Raw genomic sequence first — 23,359 nt, 5'->3', positions numbered from 1 at the left:
GAGGCATGTGCTAAATCTGGAGTTAAGTTTGGGATTCAGAAATGTAAAGAACATGAAGACAATTGATGGTTGGTGTCTATAGAGCTCCTAGAATTTGGAAAAGGATTTTTGCTGGTTTATGCTTTTTTCTTCCCTTGCTTCAAGTTGAATAGTCCTGGTGAATGGCATAGGTATAGGGATAGTTTTGGGTCTCGGGTTATGTTTCAGAAACATAGAGCCTGTAGAAGCCAAGTAGTTGTTGGTGTATTCAGAGCCTTCAAAGTATAGTTGGAAATGCACTACACTTGTCCACTGCTCTGCTAACGCACTTATTTTATACTTATATGGTAACATATTACTTATTTTTGGTTTTGTCCATTTTACAGGCCTTATCGAAATTTGACTCCTCAAAATCTCTCCTGACTGTTACAAATTTACAGGTAAAAAAAATCTGAAAGAGCTAAAAATTTTATGCTAGACATAAATATTTATTTCTCTGGCATCAATTAGAGATTATTTGGTTCAGAAAATATACTTGTTGTTAGTAAAAACCAGTAAATAGAAAACATACTCTCCTCAACAGTTTACCATTTCCTAAATTTTAAATTATATGGCTGACCTTGCAAGGGAGAGACAAGTACCATTATCACCATTTTTCAGATGAGAGATCAAATATGCACAAATCTGTGACTTGTCTGTGCAAAGCATACTAGTAGAATTATTCAGGTTTTGTCATGATATGTAGGGTCTGGTGTTTATCCTGCTAAAATACCAAGAACATCAGTCATCTAGCCTTATAATTTCTATCAATCAGAGCTGTCCTCATAGATTTGTCCTAATTCAGAATGGGGTTGAAGTCTATTTCTCAGTGGGGGGGAAGGTGAATCTGTAAACCAGTTAATGAACAGTCATTTCTCATTTTAATTAAAATCACATGTTCATCAATGACTTCATTTTTGTTTTTCAGTTTTAATAATTTTTTTTCGTTTGCCTTGTCACAGATCCATTGAGCCAGTAGGGGTAAATGTTAGCAGAATGTGGAAAAGCAGCTGTACCATAAAAACAAATTGATAAAGTAGAAAAAACCCCCACTTTTTTCCTCCACTTTTCTCTCTTTTGTTTACAGGAAGCTTGTGTGTCTCCTACAACAGTCGATATTATAAGACACAAATGAGATGTCTATCTTGACAGCTTTTGATCTAGCTAGTTTCAGATTTATTTTGAAGTTGTGCTTTATCTTGAGCTTCTGATTTGAACACTTCACAGTCTATATGGGGCTCTTATTGGTCTCCTTATGATTTTGCAAAGCTGTGTAGACTTTCAACTTCTAAATTTATTAATCTAAAGTGAGAATATTAAAATCAAGATAAAACAAGGGTGCTATAATGAATAACAAAGATTCTATGAAATACGCTACAATGGTCTGATACAAGAATTTTTTTCCTTGCTTAATCCTTCTAGTTAGGGTAAATTGTAACAACAGACTTTCCTTTGAGTTGAGATTTCTGAACTACAGATTTACCTACATATTTTTTGTGACCACCTTAGCTCAAAGGGTGCTATGGACAATGCAGAAAACTAGAACTCAGAGTAATAGCTATAACTTCGTAGATGCACCTTCTAGTGGAAAACTGATCACTGAGGCTGTAGGAAGTGCTACTAAGGGGTGAATTAAGTTTGGAAAGGAAAACAGCAAGTCATCCATAATGACTAAGACCTTAGTACTATTATTAATGTTAATTGTTGATAAACATTGTTACTGATAGAAGCAGAATATGCCTTGAACAAGAAAAATGTAAAATATAAAATTTCAAATAGTCCCAATTGTTAACTTTTTTGTAGGTACTGGAAGACATATTTAATTGGAGTCTGTCTTTAACAATGGTGCCGCTGTGCAACCAACAAATTACGAATAAATTAACCTTAGCTAAAATGTATTTCATCATTTGTCTTTCTGCCACAATAAATAATATACCTGAAAAAGTGGAAAAACACATCTATTCTGTTGATAACAACAGCTTGAAGGAGCCAAGCAGAATTACAGCATCACATGTAAAAGGTAATTACAAGGGTGGTGGAAAAGTGCATTTATTCTACAACTTGTTTCAAGCATAGATTTTCCACTTTTAACTCCATATGCATTAACATGTCATATTATAAAGAATATTCATGTTAAATGTTGCTGGGAAAATCAGTCATTATTGAAATAATAAGCATTAAGATTTTTGAACATTTTTTTAGCTAATATCTCTAATATTATTAGAGCTGTATTCCATTCTTCCTCACTTATTTTGATACTGAAAGTCCCAGTTATAAATAGAGAAAAAAGGGGCATATTCATCAAATTACTGAGAATCCTTTGGTTCTGCATCTATTAACCTAGAATCATAGAATCATTTAGGTTGGAAAAGACCTTTAAGATCAAGTCCAACTGTTAACCTCTGAAATTTCATCTGAAATGTATTTTACAGTTGAAACTGATAAAAATTCAAGACAACAGGAACAAAGAGGCACAATGGTGCAGCTCGTTGACTGTAAAGATGAATTAAATATGGCCATGCTGAAGGTAATTTTGGGGTTTAGGAAAAAAGGCTTAAGAAACTGCAGATTGATCTAAAAACATTGCTAATGCTTTCAGTGTAACAGAAATTATGATGGGAGGATGGCATGAGTAAGACAACTAGAAATTTCTCTTTCTAATCTGATTGTAATCTTACTAGCCATACATGAAGTCTTGGTGTTTTGGTGCAGTTTTTCAAACGGTCTCCTTGGGAAATATTGTCATGATCAAATCTCAGTATGACTGTTTCAGCATCAAGGGTAAAGACTGAATGGGATTTCAAGGATAAAATCATCTTTCAGAGGCTGGCGCCTGTACAACATGTCAGAGACCCTTTGATGGGGCAGTATGCTCTACATATAAATGGAAAACCATTCTCTACCATATGTAAATGTGACAAATTTTTCATGTTCCTCTTTCTGATACTTTATTTTGGAGAAAACATACCACAGCTTATTAGCTTCTTTGTTTGAAGGGAGTTGGTTTGTTTCTTTGTTTGTTTGTTTCTTTATTTAGTATTTGTTTTGTTTAATTGTAATTCATGCTTGGCAGTTTTGCATCACAAAAAGACCAAAATTGAGGGCTGACATACTCTTCTTTCAGAGGCATCTTCCACTTTGGATGTATCTACTTTTGGCCATCTTTACAAACAAAGTAACGTACAAAATACATATGGAGAAATGGAGGATGATTTCGTATGGTAATTGGTATATGCCATACACTAGAAACTTGAAAGTTGTAGTATAGCTTGAAAACAGCATCTTGAAAATAACTAAAATAGAAATGTTAAATTAATTTGAATGGGACTTGTTTAAGAGACATATTTCTTACCCTTCTGATTTTTCTTTAACCATTCTATTCTTTTGGGGTTTTTTGAATAGAGCTCTGAATTCATTGAGGAAACTGGTCAAAAAAAGATATTGGATGATACAAACTGTTGAATTATTTCTGAATTCTGCTGAGAGCTCTGTGATTGAGATTTTATTTAAAATTAACTTTCTTTTAGATTTGGTTTTTACAGCTTCTTACAACTTTGTTTGTTGGAAGGACTGTAAATAGCAGTTGAACTTTCAGGATACATACTGCACTCAAGGATCTGTTAAAGTATAGAAAAGAATGTAATACTTGAAACATGTTTGATGTTGTATTTTAATATTATTGTTTAAAATTACTAAGCATAGTAAGAAGTATAGAATAAAATTACCAAGTATAGCTGTAAGATAATGATAAGAATGCAAAATTATTGAGTAGTATTACTAAGCCTTAAAATATGTAGTTAAGCATAAATTGCAATAGTACAGGTACAGTTAAGATGTTGCTACTTTCAACACATTGAATCTGTAAACCTGAAAAAAGCAAAATTAATCTCCCATGCTATTTATAGAAAAGGCATATTGTATTCAAGTTGATTTGGTTTAGGGTGCGATGGATAGTAGGCTATAAGAGAATAAAATACTTTTTAAGAAATTTTTATTTCTTTCATTATTATTTGAAATCATACAATACTGTGTTCTTCTCTAGGGGATTTTATTGATAGAAGCTGAAGAAAGTCTTAGCCATCTTGTGCAGAACATACAGGACAAATACGATGGGGAGGTATCTCGGTGTTCTGCTGAAGATTTAGAGGCTCTTATTGAGGCCAAACTTCAGCTTGCTGCTATTTCTCAGCAAAGACATCAAGCAGCTTTCAGGTAAGTAATATTATGAACACCCTTATGTTGCGTAGCCTTGACTGCAGAAGATTAAAAAAAAAAAATCCAGCAATTTTTTCTTTGAATTCTTTACATTTACATTAATATTCTAAATCTTAGTAACCAACCATAACAACCCCAGCAGTATATCTACAAATGTAAGTTACACTGGAATTTCATCTTTTATTATTGCTTTATTTTACTTTTTAAAAGATCATCAGTTATTGGCCTATGATTTCTCTGAGGTGTTTTTGTGAGTGTTATACAAAAACAAAGAAAAAGCTGCAATGTTCACTGTTTTTGTTAAAGTAGAAGTCTGAATATGTTAGGTCATGCATTTTTTATAATTTTAAAGTGTACAGCAAAGCGCTAATGTTACCTCTGAACTCCTGAATTCTGCTTTGTTCTAGAATGCCCTGTATTACTGTCCTAAAAGAACATTTCCTCTTGATGTACTTATTGGTGTTGGATTAAAATGTTAAAATTATATTTTTAAAATTAATTTGATTAAAAAGCATTGATGTAACCTTTAACATATTAGAACAGAATTTAGCAGGCATTAGTTATTTGTTAGCAATAGTGTGTGAAATACTGTTGTATTTACATGATCTGCCAGATATTTTCTCCAAATTATAATTTCCAAATTCTGTGACTTTTTTTTTGAGGCTCTGAATTCTTTTGGAGAACTTAATGAAATTAAAATTGTGCTGTTCTTTGAATATATGGGGCATACAGAAACATATTAACTCTTTAAGATGTTAAATTCGGAACGTGTTTTTGATCTTTTAGCTAGGAGGATTCTTCTGTTTAGCATACCTGTGATTTTAGATTAATTTGTATAAGAAGGCTAATAGTTTAACAATACATCATTTTTATTAGTGTCAAGCTCTTTTTATCTAATTTTTTATTAGGTTGAAAAATCTTTGAGGGTACCAATTTTTAACTAGAGATGCAGCATATAGAGGTGTAGCACTGTCACTTGCCAGACTGTATTGAGATTAGGTAGAATGTAATCAGTATTTGTAACTTTTGTTAGGTCTAATCTGACTGAACACATGAAAATTATTACAGTAAATCTTACATTATAATAAGCACCAAGCAAAATGCGAAATTGACATATTTTTATTGTTGGAATACTGGTGAAGATTGCTGTAACGCTGTTACTGATGAAGCAGTAGGTGATTCAGCAGGTCAACAGAAAAATCAGTCTCAATTTTTTTTTTCCTTTTTACCCAATTAACAAAAAATAAATGTTTTCTTCTATGTCAGAAGCAAACTATCTTCATTCTCCCAGCTGTCTCGGATGAATAAACAAACCTCCAAATCAGAGAGCCTTTAAATAGCACAATTCCTTTTTAGCTGCTATGGTAGAGCAATAGAAAAATAAAATTAACAAGGACAGGAGCTTCACAGTGCTGTATAGAGTACTGAACTGAAGACAGTAAGAGTGCTGCAGTGTGGTCTTTCACCTGGGTTTTGTTTATGTTATTTTGAAAGATAAAAGTTTCCCAAAAGTTCAGATATTATGGCTGTAATAATTTAGTAGAAATGTCATTAGTGAAGATGTGAAGTAAGAACTTGTAGGCTATTTGTGGACATTTCTCATCGTGAAATATCAATCTATTTCAGTGCCTTTTGAATTAGATTAATTTACCATAAATTTGTCAAAGAGAAAACAACAAATCATTGGACAGTGACCTCATCATGCTTTTGAGTCCCATGTGAATTTTATAAAATTATTGTATTAGTAACTAAGGACCAGTATCCAGACTTATGAAATATCCTGTGCATAAACCTGGTTTAGCTTGATCCTAGGTTTGCTAAAACCTGTTTTAGTAGAGTTCTGACCCAGACTCTCTCACCCTGCTAAACTGGTTCCAGTATGCAGGCCATTTTTGGTGCAGGACCCTTCTTTTTGACATGCAGTTATATCCTGAGTGTAGTTTCTCTTTGGCTTATAACTTGCCTTAGACTGAAGAAACTTTTTTTAGAGTATCAGGGGTTCCAATGGATGTCAAGCATTTTATGGTTCCTTTTTTGGGAGACTCAAATTTTTCATAGGTGTTTAATGGGCCTTCTATATTGATAGTGGGCAGATAGCAGGAAAAGAACCCCACCAACAAACAAAGCAAGGGTTTGGGATTTTTTAACCTATTTTGCAATTTTCTTGTACTGCCATCCATGGAAACTGCTGATATATCTGCCTCAGATACAAATGAAACATTCCTTCAGACAGCTGAATGTTTCCTGCCTGCCAGCCTAGAAATCAAACTTTGCATGATATTACAGAAATTCATCATTTTTTTCCTTTGGCGAAATGACTTAGTGGTGAAATTGTTATAGTCAGCTGTACTTCCCTATTTTGATCATCTTGTCACTTTCTGATTCAGCTGATGAAAGGATGTGTATTTTGTCAAGGGAAATATATAGACGCATCACTCTTACTGACAGCAGAAGAGGGTCACAAAAATTTCATCAAGGGAAGCTTCTACATTACAGCTTCTGTCTTGCAAAAAATTTATGCCTCAGAATAAGTTTATGTATAGGACTAATTCTGTTGATCTCAAGGACAGTACTTACATGGTGTCCCCTCTAAGTATGTGAGCTTTCTAATTACCCAGATATATGCTTGTCTGCTTAAAACAATACATATAAGAATCTTTGGGCTTGTGGTCTACCTTTTACTCATGAAATTTATGTGTAAGCATGTAGGTAAAAATGGCCTCATTTTCAGAATTGCTAAATGTTGACAACAGCAGTAAACTGGAGGCAGTGGTGCTCAGGAAGTTAGGTTAATATTTCTTAAAAGCCTGCATATACTCTTGGGTGCTGCACCTTTTCCAACTTACTTGAGAAATGTTAGCTGTAGCATCTCAAAGAATGTTTTGAGAAATGTCAGGTTTTGCTGTAATTTTAACCTTGATGCCTGGTTTCAGGGGAAAACTCTTCTTAATAAAAAGAAAGAAAAGCAGTTGGGATATTTCATTGCGTTATCCTTTCTGTCTGTGTTGCATTTATAAGCAGATTCTGTTTCATCTTTTCCATTGTGAGAGAGAAGGTTATCATCAAATTCAACATTGATTTATTCTGGTTTCATTTAGTCAAATAAATCTGAGGTAAAGGGATGATGGAGGAGATTCATAAGGATTGAATTCTGGGAGCTGAAAGACGAGATATTAACAGTTTTGGTTCTCATTGTTACTTTGGGGTCGTTTTGTGCTGAATTGGTGTAATCCATCCAAGTCTGCTTTACAAAACCACCAAGCAGGATAGAATCAGAAATGACAGGAAGGCTTTAACTACCCTCTTATGTCTGGAGGTTATCCATCCTGCGGTTAGATACATGTTGGCAGAATAATGTGAGTAATTTCAGAGCAGTGCTGCTCTTGTTCTGACTTCTTTGTGCATGATCAAGAACTTTGCCTTTACAACGATTAGTCTAGAACTTCTCAAAAGCAGTAAATTCACACAGAGCCTGAATCTCTCTTGCATTAAAAGCTCTTTACAGTGTTCTGGCAGTGTGAAAAGGACTTACGGTGTTCATAAATTTTTTTTTTTTTTCCTTTTTCTTCATAGCAGCCAGTCTCTATGTAAAAAGACAGCATAGATGAGAATTGTGGTTATACATTTTTAACAATCAACCTGCTGAAAAATCTTTTAAGAGGTGAGCTAGGGATACCCTCAGGTACTTTTGCATCATTAGGAAAATATGTTTCAGCGGGTAGAGAATAAGTAGAATTGTAAAAAAAAAAAAAAAAAAAACCCAACCCCAAAAATGTATTAGGGAAGAGGTAGGAAAGTAGAGATTTACAGATGTAGGGGAAAATGTACAATTACAGATGGGAAACTAATACCATGAGACATTGTTTTTGGCAGTTCTCAGGATATTTTGAGTAGCGTGTTCTTTGGGCAACAAATCCTGTTGTGAAAAAGATCCTACTATGTTGGTTTTGCAAGTGTCTTCATATCATGAAAATTATAGTATTCACAAAGTCTGCTGTTATACATTGTTATAGATGTCATGAAAATTGAGCAGTATATCTGAAAGCTTTAAAAAGACAGGATAAAAAGGAAAAACCCCTAGTAGTTAATATTTTAAGAAACCTGAAATATTTTGAGATCCCAACTCACAATTTTTTGAAATGTGGGTTTGAATGCTGCACCAGTCCTAACAGTGTCTGTATCTTTCTAGATCCTGTTTGGAGTGAATTCCAGAAAAGGATTTATGAGTGGGAGTGGGGGGCAGTGGGCTCAGTGCCATGTGATTGCTTACTGACAAGGTTTTGCCAGGATGGCACATGGCTCAATTTTTGGTTGATGGTGTTTACTAAGATCCTGTGAGTATTTGGTCATGTGGATTTAACAGAAGGTTTAACATATAGCCTGGAAAGGCTTTAAGGAGGAAGGTGTTTTCTTATCTCTCCAGTTGTGGATGAGATACAGAACTCTCCTATTTTAGTCATTTTCGGTATTTTTACATCTTCTAATTTCTAAAAGCCCATCTCTGAAGACAGATATGTGTAACTGAAACTTATAGTGGAGTTCTGTTTTGATTGCTCCAACAGATATATCTTGGTTTATCCATTATTATCAGGGTATGTCTGTTACTGGCAAAACTTTTACTGCTGTTTTCTCACTTTCATACTGCAGTGCCTACAAATTACAGAATATAATCCAAGTGCAATTTTTTTGTTCTATTGAAGCAAAAATTGATAACTGCTGACAGACATCTCTGACGTAATCAGAAATGAAGTAACCATTATAATAAAAGCATAAAATGGCAAATATCATTAGTATTTTTTAATAACATTGTTCTGTATCACAGTGTTGCTTTGGCTTTCTCTGCAATTCGACTTCTCCAAAATGCAGAAATTTTTAGGACGGAAGTGACACATTTTCAAGAAGAAAAGGATGAAAGGGAGTGTTTGGTATGTGTGGATATTTGTTTTAAACTACTGTTGCTTAGTATATGAAGTCTTGTATTGAGTGATTTTCAGAATACTAGAACATAGCAGTCATCTGTATTATGTGGTTACCATTAACCTGGGGAGAAAGTGTTGTATGACATGCTTCAGATACCTGCTTGCCTATAGTGTATTCAATATGTCTATAATCATAATTTTAATTTGTACGTGGTTAGGAATTACAGGTTTTGTTTGTATACTCTCAAATGGCAGCATTGAAAATCTTTTGTTCAAAACCACCCAAACAAACAGAAAGTGAAAAAATAGGTATCAGGTGAAAATCTTGTATTATTCAGTTAAGGTATTTTAGGTTTTTTGATTGAAAACCTACTTCAGAGTATCCTCTTTCAAAGAACCAGACCAACCACTTCACGTCATTGCTGTGTTCCAAATTCAGCAAGATTTCAGCTGACTTCTGTTGTCTAACACATAGGGATACGGACCTATACTTTGGAAAGCCAATGTGCAAAACCTATTGGTAATACACCACACACTCTCGAGCGTGCAGTAAGTCAAACTGACTCACGTGGACAGAGCAATTGAGCAGTGAGGCCAGATTTGTAACACACGTAACGAGACTGGACTTTTCTTGTGTGCAGTGTAATTATTCTCTGTCTGTGTTGCATATCAGGGTCTTCTGTCTTTCTGCACTTGCTCCTACATTTTCTTAGGACTGCCCTGTAGCCAGTAACTGAGTTATGGCTATTTTTTTGACTCCTTTGCATCAATGCAAGTCACTCATTATGATTTTTTGTATAACACAGGTGGTGCACTGTCCATTTATTGCTTGCTAGAACAAATCTTTAGAATATAGACTATAGAATTTTAGTAATAGAAAGACTGTTCATAATACGTGAAGATGGCACAGGGAGTTGAGGTGAGAATTCTCCCAAACACTTCCAGTACTATATTACATTAATATTTGTTTCTAATCACCAGAAACACTAAAAAGCTAGAAATCAAAAATGAAAAATTTCTTTCTAATCACTAGTGAGGTACCCGAACTTGATATTGATCCTGCTCTACAATTAGACTTTTATGTGCATTAGAGTTTTGTGTAATGTGTCTGTTTGAGGAATAAAATCCAAACTATTAGAATTACTCTCCATGAAGAATATAGTATATGGATATATTTATGGACTGTCCCATAAAAACTGGTTTAATTATCATTTGTTACAATTCTTTTTTTTTTTTTCCTATATGTTAGAAGTTAAATAATAAACAGCCTCCTGTTATTAACAAATATGTATCTACCCTTCAAATAAACTTCTGGTTATAATTATGTTGTTATTTGTAATATATTTGTATTAGTTGGATTTATTTTTAGACTGACACTGCTCTGTTGCTTTGTTTGTAATAAAGTAGTTGACTCGGAAAGTAACATTTCTCTTGCTTTTGGAAATTATTAGGATGCTTACGTTGAAGATGTTCGACTGCCTCACAGTATAACAGCACAAGATCACATGAATGTACATCTGTGGCTAAGGTGTCGTACAATGTTAGTGACTGCACTAGTAACACAGATACTTGGTGTTGGTGATATGGAAGGTATTACCCTTTTTTGGTTTAGACTTTTGGATTATAATGGGCAAGTGAGCCTATTCAGACACAATTCTTATTCATAAATAAAAAATATTAACATTAGTTTGGGGGCTGTATTATCACTGAGCAATTATTTGTATTAAATTCATCCAATGCAATAAGGAAAATACATTCCTGAGTACAGTCTCTCCCTAGAGCCTGTAAACACAGAGCATTATAATCATTTTCATTTAATGATAATTATCTTTTGATAAATCACTTGTGTGTGAAAAAGTTTCAGATGTTCTAATGTAATTAAGTATGCCTGTTTGAAAAAACAGTTGCTACATACTTCTAGTTTCAAAAGTCTCAAAAGTTTTTTTCACTTTTTATATCTCCAATAAATGAAATGTTCCTATATATCCCCCCCAAATGGTCCAGATTCTTTTTTTTAAAGAATTTAAGCGAGACTACAAAATACATTTATTGCAGTTTGATTGTGAATAAAATGTTTTTCATTCCTTAGTTCTATGAACTTGGTATAAACTCTGACGCTCACTTAAGTATCAAAATCACAGTCTAGGTCTGTAGCCAAACTCTTATTTAATCTCTTCTGGATAATTCCTGTGAAGGCTGTTACTGTTTTGGGATGATAACTAAGATCAGATTTTTGAATATGTAGAATATGTTTTATGGGTGAGAATGACGTCTGATCTACAAAATCTAATTATTTCTTCTGGTGGCTTACATATAAAAAATGTATTTGCATGAACTTAAACCAAGTGCAGTTTAAAAACTAAGTAGTTTTTCTTTCTTTTTAAAGTGAGTTTGGCACAGAATCGATGAAATGGTAAATGTGGAATCTATAATGTCAGATTTTCTGTAACTTTTTAGTGTGGAAGTGACTTCTTAAGAATGGTAGAAGATACAGTAAAGTCTTTTCTATTGTATTTTTACTATTATGTATTCCCTTCTTTTAGAAAATGATGTGGCTGAACGCAGAAGTGTGATAAAAGAAGTAATACTAGAGGCAGAAGCCTTTGGTGACAGCGAGACTCAGGCTGAAATGATGGTGCAAGCTGCAATTCTTGACCTGCAAGAAAAACGTCCCGTGGCAGGCATTAAACTTCTATTGCAGGTTTGAGCACAAAGGAGAAACTGTTCGCTTTTCTTTGATGCATTTTTCATGTAGTCAGAACAGCTGATGCCAGCATTAAATAAGCTTGAAATAGTGCCTCTAAAATAGATTTTTTTTCACTTTGTGTGATTTGTCCTCATAAATAGTCAGCAAAAGTTGTAACTACTTTGGTTTATGTTGTCTATGTCTAAACAGAATATCATCAGTTTACTCCAAGAGGATACATTTATTTCCTCTCCAGCTTCTTTGACTCTTGTGAAAAGTATCATTCTGCTGGCAGACATACTAACGCTGCAAACAGGAGAGGATACAGAACATTGCTCTTCTACAGCGGAACCATTAAACTTACTAATTTTGGCACATGAGCTTACCATTAAAGCAGTGAGTATAAGTTGGTGATTTACACAGCATTTGCAAATCCTTTCAATAATCTTAACTATCTATTCTGGAAGCTATTGTAACAATTTATTAAAAAGGGCTATTCCTATTAACTGATCACTTCAGTTTTCCCTAGATCACATGGTGTAAAGAGTAATTCATCTTGCCAAACTTATTTATGCATATTCATCATGCATACTCATGCATGTAGTCTGGTATTTTCATACAATTTAAAAATATTGAATAGTTGCAAAATGTACATCCATATGTGAAAACTGAAGTAGGTAGTTGACTTTACAGCATGTCCCCATCGCCTTATTTCCACAAATGAAAAGTTTGACTGGTCCACACATGTTATTTTCTTTTTCTTTTCTGGCCTTTGTTGGATGTCACATTTCTTTGTAGAAATGACAGTTTCTTTCTAGGGCTTCGGTTACTTGGGAGATCTATTTCTTAAAGACTGATTTGAGGGAGCTTGCTTTTAGAAACCAAAGCCTAACATTAATAAATTTGATCAAGAGTTCCTTGAAATTGTTCATTTGCTACCAAACTCCTCTGCAAAGACGACAAGTACAAACTGAAGTAAAGGAGTTCAGGAGCATCAAGCCCTTTTCTAGTGCTCTTTTACAAGACACATTTGAGTTCCAGGCTTTTGCTATACGTAACTTACTTTTTCAAATTGCTGTTTAATTTGCTGTCTGCAACTTGATTTTACAAAGCATACTCTTTTCATAGATTTTTGTTTGTGGAGAACCCATTGAATGGCAAACAGAAGACAGTACATTGACTTGCCTGGTCCTACCTACAAAAAATATCTACTTGCCACATATCAACTTGCTAGCCCAAGTCAAAATGAGAATTGGTAAGAAAAATGCAAGTCATTATTATTTTTAATTTTTCATTAATTTTCATTCATATTTCACGCAACAGCAGATAAACTGATGCATCAGAAGTGAATGTAGTAAATCAGTTGTTTTCATTATACAAATAAAATACTTGGAAAACCAACAGTAGATGCCTGTTTGGCTCCATGCAATGTGTGTAAGCAAGGTACAATTCTTATGGGAACTATGATCAACAAAGGCTTAAATAGTAATGTTATAGCTTGATGAAACTAATGGGAACTTCAGTTTTTTTAAGTGGTAGTTAACAATCTTTTCCAACTTCTGTACAAAGCATTCATTCTGTGAAAACTTCCTGTATATGTTCCATCTCTCTGGAAGCAGTTATCTGGGAACTAACTAAGGTATCAAATCATATGGAATAATAGTGATAGTTTTCTATCCCAATAAAATACATAGTGTCTGTTATTGTTGTCACCCTTTAATTGAACAACTTTTCTTGCTAACTTTTCTTTATATAGAAACTTGGAAATATGCTGAATAGTAACAAAAGATAACCTTTAAGATCTGTCAGACTTGTTGCTGTATAGCAAATATAGGGAAAGGGATATTGTCTCCATGTTCCTTCTGCTAAACTTAATTTGGCGTATATCAGATTTACAATGGACTAGAATATCTAGAAATCACTTACTGCACTTTGGTTCGCATTGTGGAGCAGCCTCAGAGTGTTCTGGATTCTTTTTCAGGAAGATATGCTCCAGGAGCACATCGGTGCATCCCAACCACTACTTTGTATTCAGCCCTTAGGACTAGAATAGCAGTAGTCTGAAGTAAACACTCTGAAATGCATCTGCTGTGGCTGTCAGGCCTTTAACACCAGCTGGTTTGCTCTAGAGATCCACTCTTATTGTGCTTTTTACTGCTTGTCAGTGCAGGCATGGCCAGACTCACTCATACTAATGGCCATGCTTGACCAGTTCCTGTTTCTGAATCCACATTTTTAGGAAGAGCCTATGAATACAGATGAATATTGGGGAGTACAGTTTAAGAGGTATGCAATATGTCAAAGAAGCCTTTAGCACTGGTTAGTACAAAAGGCATTTGGGAATTTGGAAATCCTCAGAGAGGTTTAAGTTTTGCCTACAACTGCCAGGTGAAATAAAGTTATGAAATGGCTTACTCCTAGTCTTTCCAGATAGTTTGTGAAAGGGTTGATTTGTGTAGCCTGAGCTTCTTCTGGCTGGCCTAGGTAAACCTCAATGGCATCATAAAGTAGTGAAACAACATTATAATTCTGTATTTATATCCATTAATCACTTGGATTTTTGAGAATTGGATTGTAACAGTAGATACGTAATAGCATTTATCTAAGGAAGTTCCTTCTTTTTGCATAAATTGGTTTTCTATTATATAATTTACTAAAACTGTCATTTTTTTGTTGTTTTTTTTTTTTTTTAATTAGGACTCACATTAGCTGAAAAAGTAGCTTGTACACCTGCAAGAGGAGATCCACTGCAATGGCTACGTGCTGTCAAACATTTAGAATCAGCATTGGAGCTTTGCAGAGCATCTGCAACAAAAAAATTAGATATGGAAGCTGAACTTCTTTTTCAGATAGGTAAATAAAACCCAGTTTGTACACCATGATTGCCTTCCTAGGCAGTGTTATGCATGTGGCCTCTCTTAAAATGGAGATATTTCACTGTAATAGAACAGATTTGGATATTTCTCACTCTGTCTAGCTGCAGGACTCTCTCTCTGTATGTTACCAGGGATCAAAGGGTGTAGCCAATGAGATTAAGGACACTGTAGAAAGCTAATCAGCTTCTTTGCATCAGTTTGAACTAAAGGTGATGAAAGGCTCAAAGTATTTCTAAATGATTTTAAAAAGCTAATGAATTACACAGTTTGCATGCATTTGGATTTTAGTGGCATTATGTTCTGCACCAGGAGGTGTTGGTTTGTTAGGATTCCAGCCAGAAAGGCACTCAAGACTCTGTAAAGTATCTCTTAAAATGCCATTTATTGGAGTTAACACTCCAATAGTTATAAAGAAAAAGAGGATAGTGTAAATAATCTTATGTCCCTACAGATGCTGAGAACTCCAAGTTGTGCAGTATTGAACGTGCTTCCAATAGGGGAGTGGCACAACATGCAGATCCTGGCTCTGGAAAGGTTGCCTCATTTTGGTCTTTTGAGCTGTTAGAGGATTTTCTTAAAAGAAAACAATTCTATTCATCATTTCTACCATCAAACAAAAAGCATATTCGCATACAAACTCCTTGCTGCGCTTTTACAGAAAGGGCAGGTGGTGGAATCACTGGTACTGAGAAGATGCTGCCAGCAGGCTCTTGTGTTACAGCTAGCTGGCTGCATTGATCCTGTGGGCAAACGATGCGCACAGCACAACACCGGCCCGAAGGCCACGCTGTATGGGCGGCATGGCACAGCACTGTGCCTGTGCGTTAACTCCTCCATGTACAACAGTCTTCTAGTTAGGATCACTACATGTTAGGAGTTGTCATGATTCCAAAGTTTGATTATTTTAGCTACTCTGTGAAGTGATTTGCTATACAAGCATTGTGCATTACATTTTAAACAAACCAGAAAAGATTTTGCTTATCGGGAAGAGAATAAGTGGTGCACTACGTTGTTCAACTTCCCTGGAGGGAAAAACAGGTTGGGTCTTACAGAAAAAAAAAAAAAAAATCTTGCAAATCTGCTTTCTATATTTCTTTCTTAGGTAAGGTAGAACGCCAGATAACTGAAGCAGGCAATAACAGGTCATCTCGAGCTGTTGAAACCCTGTTGGAAGCTATAAAACTCAGCCAGCAACATGATCAAAAACTTGAGTAAGAAACTAGCTATATAACTTCCAAAAGAATTTTAATCACACATGAATATAGTGTTTTGACAGTTTTCTGAGATTTGGTGTGGGACTTCTATTATGAAGTATCTTTTATGTTTTGGAGAGTTTTCTTCTGTTGCAGTATAGAAGAGCTACTGTATATTTACTCCCTTACTTAAAACAAATGCTGGGAACATTATTTAAAAGCATATTTTAGAGTATACAAAGTTACAGATTTTTCTTCTATTTCCAAATTTGTACCCTCTCTGTCAACACCAGGAACAGAGCTATCAATTAAACTGGGGTTTTATTCATATTTCAGAAGATGAGCTGTGGTCTGCCCCCTTCCAGATAATTTAAATCCAGCTTGAAAAGGTTAGCAGCCAGAAACAGTCAGAAGAAAGAGGCAGAAGGAGTATAGGAAATGTGTTTGTAACAGATATCAGGACAGTGACTTTGGCATTAGTTATCAGCATAGAAGATGCCTGAAGAGCTGAGCCAAGCCAGCCAATAAATTCTGTCAAGCAGCTCTGATCCATTGGACTTTAGTTTTTTTAGTTTCTTGACCAGTCTTAATGAATAATGTGCCACGTCTGGTTACAGACAGCGTAAAGGCAGCGATTCACCTTGCTTGTTTGGGTATTCTGTTACTTAAGTTAATGAACCAGAACTCTGAACATAGAAGCAGCAGCATAGTAATAAACCTCTACGTGCAGTCAGCATGATGGAAGATAGTACAGAAATGGACTGTGGTGATGTTTTGCAAGTTTAATTTGCTACACTCTTATTTAATTTACTGCCCTCTTTCTAAAAGAATGTACAGCAACATTGATGGACCTTGGCTTTCTTATTTTAGAGAACTAAACATCCCAATCACCTGTATATAAGCCTGCTGATATCTATGGGATTGTTTAATTAAAGTTGTTTCTTGATGTCTCAAAACCTTTTTTGTTAGCAAGACTAGAAAGTTAACTAAATTGTCACCAACTAAGTGTAGAACTTGCCATCTTCCCACTTAGTTTGCCTTATCTTGAACTGTACAGCACTCTTTGACTTTTGTATTTTGCTTTACACAAATCATACCAAAGCTGGAGTTTATTGTACTACATAAGCAGCTAACCCTGTGCAATATGACTCTGGCCAGAACAGTAACTACATGAGCAGGAGTTTGTTGCTATGCTTAGGAAAGCTAATTCATAGGCGAGACCTGGAGAGCTCTACAGAGCCAGGAGGAACCTGCCTAAAAAGACTGTTCTAAACCTACAGGGAATAGAAACGTTGGAGAAGTTCTCCAGATACAGTGATTTTTAGCAGGTTGAGGGAAGTAATTCTGCTCCTCTACTCCACTCTGGTGAGACCCCACCTGCAGTACTGCGTTCTGCTCTCGGGTCCTCAGCACAGGAAAGACATGGACCTGTTGGAGCGGGTCCGGAGGAGGGACACGAAAATATTCAGAGCGATGGAGCACCTCTTCTGTGAGGACAGGCTGAGAGAGTTGGGGTTGTTCAGCCCGGAGGAGAGAAGGCTCCAGGGAGACCTTACTGCAGCCTTTCAACACTTAAAGGCGGCTTATAAGAAAGGCGGGGACAGACTTTTTAACAGGGCTTGTAGTGATAGGACAAGGGGTAATGGTTTTAAAGTAAAAGAGGGTAGATTCAGACTAGATATAAGGAAGAAGTCTTTTTACTACAAATGTACAATTTGTAGATGCCCTAACCCTGGAAACATTCAAGGTCAGGCTGGACAGGGCTCTGAGCAACCTGATCTAGTTGAAGATGTCAGTGCTCACTGCAGGGGAGTTGGACTAGGTGACCTTTAAAGGTCCCTTCCAACCCAACCCATTCTATGATTCTATGATTTTTGCCTGGTTTATAATACTACTATACTACTGTAAAAATAACTGAAAGGAGAAGGAAGTATAGGAGGAGAACAGGAATTGGTGAGCATAGTCTGTCTGAAGATGTAGAGTGTTCTGGTACAGAATTCCGAACTGAGAAGGTTCCTCAGCTGAGCCCAATGAAGAAATGAGAGACTGTTTTCGTCACTGTGGGTACTTACGCTGATTCTTGGAAGAGTTTGACTGAAGACTCATATCCAAATTCAGCCAGCCATGTTTCAGGAAAACCAGGACAATGAATGCCTTAACTTGAGAAAGGAAGAGGAACCCATACAGGTTCTGTACAGAACGATCACTTCCCTTACAGAATTACAGTTTTCTTACTAAATGTTTGCAATTTATTTATGGAATATTTGTAACATAATGCAAATTGTATTTGATGTACTCTTAAATCAATGTGTTATTTCTTACACATACCATAGGGATGATTTAGACATAGTAAGACTTTAGAACAGGATCACATGGCTTTCTGGAAGAAGGTACACTTTAAGTAGATGATGAGGGCTGGATGAATGATTTATTTGGTGAGGCTGTCTATCTAGTCTTACGCAGGAGTCGGATTGTATCGTTGTAATGCTTACTTCGATAGTAACATTGATTGATCTGTGTGTTGTTTCTTACAGGTTAATAAGAAGATCATACCTTGAAATAGCACTATTATATTTGCATTTTGCCACAAATAATGAGGATGTGTCACAGCCAGATAAGATGGTGCCTTCCAAATCAAACGTATGTTTTCTATCTTTTGGGTAGTGGCCTCTTCAAAGCAGGAAATATATTTCTGTTAGAACACTGTGCACCTTGCCAGACTATTACTTACAGTGCCTTATAAATCATACTGATACTGAAAATCCTACTAGAAAAATCACACAAAGAAATCATAGAGTACAGCAGTAGAATTTTATCTCGTTTGATGTTATTTCTCATGTTTATTGCATTGAATGATAACGTTTAAAATATTTTTCTGTATAAAATAGGAAGAAACAGAACCAACAGTGTTTTCATTTCTGATTATGTACTAATTAATTTGTACCTTGCAAAGAAAACATAACATTCAATCCTGTTTTTTAAGTGCTAATATTTATACTTTAACAAATTTCAATTTTTCAGTACAAATATGAGTGACAGCATGAGAAATATAAAAGGCTTTAGCCACGTTAAAGTGGCTAAAAGCCATAGATTCAAAGTATAATGTGTAACATAAGAGAAAGGAGGTAATTAAGATTCCAGAAAATGGAAAATTATAGCAAAACTGGATACAATAGTGACCATAGTATGAGCTGATCTGTGAAAATTTTTACAGGACCAGCCAATTATTATGGTCTGGATAATTTTTTTCAATTTTAGCAATTAATTCATGGATTTACAATCAATTCTGATTTTTACAACTTGCAAATAAAACAATAATTCTGTAAGTAGGAGGACTTTTTTCTATATTTAAAATATATTTCACCATAATATATTTGGAATCCTAATTATGAACTGGTGTAAAATTTTAGAACTCTTCTGGAGAGCTCTCTTCTCCTGAGGAAGCTCTGAAATCAGAAGGCTACAAAGTACAGTCCTGGATTGCAGTAAGAGCAGCTACACAGGTTGGTGCAATATTCTGAAGAAGTAATTTTGGGGTTTTTTTAGTTTCATCTTATGCTACTTACACATGCAAACAAGACAATGCAAACAAGACAAGAATTAAGGTTTCCTGAAATTTCTAGCATGGGTCTCATTTGAGGAAATGAAAATTACACTGAGTAGTGCATTTAATCTCTCTTGGACAGATCTGACTCTGTTTACCTCAACTTTGATTCAGTGCAAATAAAACAGCACACTGCCTGATACGTGTGCGCATGTATTTGACATGTGGGTAGACATCAGTGGCATCCAGGCGAGGATATCTGATTTGAAATCACTATGTAGTAATTAAGCTGTCAGCAGTAATGATTTATTTAAGTATAGTATGTACCATATGTCAGAGAGAAACAGAATATTTTCCTGACTTTAAAAAATATGGTATGTTGAGTAATTAATTTTTTGTCATCATCTTGGTAATCTCAGATTTTTAAATCTATGTAAATATTGTAGTGAACTGGTTCTGAATAAAATAAATATTATTTTTAGGTCAGTGAAGCTGTGCTTGCTTCTCAGCTATTAATTGGAATGAAGAGTGTTAAAGAACACAGCATGAAGGACGCAGTGCAACAGAAAATCCCAGAATTTGCTTCCATGGATCTTCTTGCTTCGTACAGAGATTTCTCATCTGGTATTCCTTTATACCTAGTAATATTAGAACATTAAATAACTAATAAACTATATATGCCATGTAATCTAGTAACACATTTAATACCTAATTTTCATTTATGAAAAATTACAAGCCAAATTTGCAAAGTAAAAGCAAAATCCTCATCCTGCATAGCAGCACAAAATATTGAGTAGAGTAATGGGTCTTTAAATATCAGCCTGTGCATGTGTTCAACAGGTTAAGAAAAATTGCACTGTTTGCATACTGTGGCTCAGAAAGACAGAGTGCACATACTGCCATACTTTTAGAAAAACAGATGGACCTTTGTCACAGGACTTCCCCAGACTGCTAGAATAGGTCTTGACCCCCCTATCAGTCATCACTGCTTTTTTTTCTCCAAACATTGATTTAGAACAGATTTTTTTTCCCTAGGTATATTAGCTTTTCCTTGGAGATTTTCAGTTTTAATTTTGATTTTGCAAAGACATGTTGGTGTTGAATAGCTTGTCTCTCCCTGCCTCCCTGCCCCCCCCCCCCCCCCCCCAAAACCCCAAACAAACAAACACCGAAACCAACAAACCCAATCTCTTGCAATCATCTGCCTGGATACTGTATCTAAAAGTCAAAGTCAGTATAATAACAAAATTTTCACTGTCTTTCCAGTCCAATGGATTATCATTTAGAGATGCTTCCATTAGCTTGATAGAACTTTGCCTTTCCCTTGTTTATTTCCAACTTCTGCGTTTATTTTACAGCTAATGGAGTTGATGAAATGGAAGTTTTTGATTTAAAAAAAACCAAAACCACCAATGAAACTAAGAATTCTGGGATAATGGTTGCCAGATGTTATATGAACACTAAGGCAAAAGATCTATATTTATTTTTAAGCTGGGAACCATTAATTTAGTGACAAAATTTCAGTTCAGTGGCTTAATTTCAATCTTCCCAAGTGACTGACAAAGATTGAATTGCTCTGCCTGATAGTTGCTGGCAAAGCTGAGCAATGTCTGCTTACTGTACAGTGTTTAAACATATGTGTTTTGATTGGTTTATGAAAACAAGTGTTGTATGCTAAGACTTTCCATCAATCTGATTGTTTTGTACTAGCTCCATTTGCTTATAATTACAGATCATTTCTTCTTTTAGCAAATGCAGCAGGTGTTTCTCCTGATAGTTCTGTTATGCAATATAAAGAAGAATAGAAATGGTAGAAAAGCAATAGTAGGCCAAAATATATAAAGGTAAATTGAAATGGAAATGATCAGCACAGCATGCTAAATATTTTCTGTAAAACCATTAGTGAAACACATTCTTTAAGTTTCATCTATAAACAATGTGGCCATTTAAACTAAATTCTTTTTTTACAATTGACAGTGAAATATCAGGAATAATGGAGACTTTCAGATTTTGTAGAAGAACACATAATTATTTTCTGGAAGTTTACTATTTGGAATTACTGTAACATAATGTTTGTTCAATTTGGAATGAGAAACAGAGCAGAAGGATTGTGTGGGCTTTTGAGAGCGCCATGTACAGTGAAAAAAATATTGAATATAAACAGTGATATAAAGATAACTACTGATTTTTTTTCCTCTTCTTGCATAAGTATAACTTTTAGGCAGCACCAAAAAAAAAAAAAGATGTTTTTAGTTCATAGTCAAGAACACATTTAATTGATAATGTGCTTAATAGCTAAAAGGGACTGGATTGAAGCTAACAATAAACATTTCAGAGTACCTAACTCTTCTGAGTTCAGGTCTATATGACTGGGAAGTTCAAAAGCTTCATCAGCTTATGACTGATGACTCCTAGTATTGTTTCCACTTAGTAAATATCTGCTATTGAACAATGTATAGAAATAATGGCTTTATATTTCAATTCAGAGAGAGAGCGAGAGCACCTTGCTCTCTACCCCTTTTAGCTTCTTGCAAGGACCAGTCAGATTCCTGGCTATGATCTGAGAAATATATTCTTTAGTAGTTCAACTAATATTAAAGCAGAATAGAAAGAATTTTCCTCTTATGAAAAACATAATCAGGTTCACAAGTCAGATTTTTTTAGTTACAGATTAGTCAATTCCAACACAATGCAGAAATAGCTTTTGAATTGCAACCATTCACTTAATGTGTATTGTTGAACTGTTATTGGATTTGCAGATGGATACAATGCTGCCTCTGAAAGTCCCAAAGCATCTTCTACTGAAAACAAACAAATCATACAAGATGAGCAGAGCCAAAGTGAAAGAACAGAAAGTCTTGCCACCAAGGCCAGCCAGAAGAAAGAGACAATAACATGGGTTCACTTAATTCGCTACCACAGTTATTTAAAAAGACTTCATAACACAAACCTCCTTTTTGGTATGAATATTTTCTTCCTTCTAGAAAACTGCCATAGGTGAGATATTGCTCTTGGGGGCCAACAGTGTCAGATTCAAAGGCCATTGTCTGAGACAGTCTCATTTTGAGTTTCTTTAAAGTGCATAAATGTGAAAAAATCTTCACTGAAATCAAGATTTATGTCAGTTTACAAGTGTTGCAAGTGAGGATGTTATTACCTTTTTTCATAATTGTTCATAAGCCTTCATGATACCAGCAAAAGCATCCCTCAAAATTTAATTGCTATTACTATATCTGAAGCATTTTTTAAAAAGTCATAATCTGTATTTATTTTAGTTCTAGATACATCAGACTTAAGTCACATCAGAAATAAATCTGTTCAGTCTGGGGTCCTGTTTGCGAGAACTGAGCGTAGTGTGAACGGGAAGGCTAAGCATTATTGAATGTGTTTTGAATAAAACCCCAGATGTTATGTGCATACTTGGTTTATTTAACTGTAAACAAAAGACAGTAATAGATAGCACCTTTCAAAGAGAGTAAGAATCCATTGATTTCAGGGCTCTAATACTATGCATCTACTCCTGAAGGCCAGCTGCTGCATATACAAGTGACGACCTAATAGGTGAGAACAGAACTAGGTTGTACATAGAGGTGCTGCCTGGAGAGAAACCTAGCAACTCTGAAAATTTTGGAGAGGGTTGTGGTTTTTTGCTTGCAGCACCAAATGAAAGGGAAGTATTCTACCTCACCACAGAACTATAAGGACAGTAAGGTATCTACAAGTAGGTGTCAAAATGTGCATGTATATCTCAGCTGTAATTACCAGTGATGGAGTGTAGGGAGCGACTCAGCTGATCAGCCAGTAGCTGTCTAAATTAGGGTCTTAACAGCTCTTAGAGCTTCTTTTGACCGTATTGAATAAATATGCATTTATTCTAGAGGGTGTTTAGACATCTAGTGAACATACTG

The 23,359-nt window shown here is 35.2% G+C and overlaps 1 protein-coding gene across 3 annotated transcripts in view; it reads left to right on the top strand.

Moving 5' to 3' along the window:
- Window positions 1-23,359, top strand: part of CFAP54 (cilia and flagella associated protein 54) — a 118,095-nt gene that overhangs the window by 82,375 nt on the left and 12,361 nt on the right. For all 3 annotated transcript variants that reach the window (XM_052774684.1, XM_052774685.1, XM_052774686.1), the window contains 15 exons: window positions 366-419; window positions 1,822-2,038; window positions 2,451-2,545; window positions 4,061-4,230; window positions 9,056-9,158; window positions 10,604-10,742; window positions 11,696-11,853; window positions 12,049-12,234; window positions 12,967-13,093; window positions 14,536-14,691; window positions 15,817-15,925; window positions 18,442-18,547; window positions 19,318-19,410; window positions 19,934-20,075; window positions 22,211-22,411. In XM_052774684.1, the coding sequence (XP_052630644.1) occupies window positions 366-419; window positions 1,822-2,038; window positions 2,451-2,545; window positions 4,061-4,230; window positions 9,056-9,158; window positions 10,604-10,742; window positions 11,696-11,853; window positions 12,049-12,234; window positions 12,967-13,093; window positions 14,536-14,691; window positions 15,817-15,925; window positions 18,442-18,547; window positions 19,318-19,410; window positions 19,934-20,075; window positions 22,211-22,411 (2,056 nt within the window). The remainder of the gene's footprint in view (window positions 1-365; window positions 420-1,821; window positions 2,039-2,450; window positions 2,546-4,060; window positions 4,231-9,055; window positions 9,159-10,603; window positions 10,743-11,695; window positions 11,854-12,048; window positions 12,235-12,966; window positions 13,094-14,535; window positions 14,692-15,816; window positions 15,926-18,441; window positions 18,548-19,317; window positions 19,411-19,933; window positions 20,076-22,210; window positions 22,412-23,359) is intronic.

Source organism: Harpia harpyja, chromosome 23 (assembly GCF_026419915.1).
Source record: "Harpia harpyja isolate bHarHar1 chromosome 23, bHarHar1 primary haplotype, whole genome shotgun sequence".
Lineage (NCBI taxonomy): Eukaryota > Metazoa > Chordata > Aves > Accipitriformes > Accipitridae > Harpia > Harpia harpyja.
The sequence above is the reverse complement of the archived record's forward strand: the minus strand, read 5'-3'. Positions and strand labels throughout refer to the sequence as shown.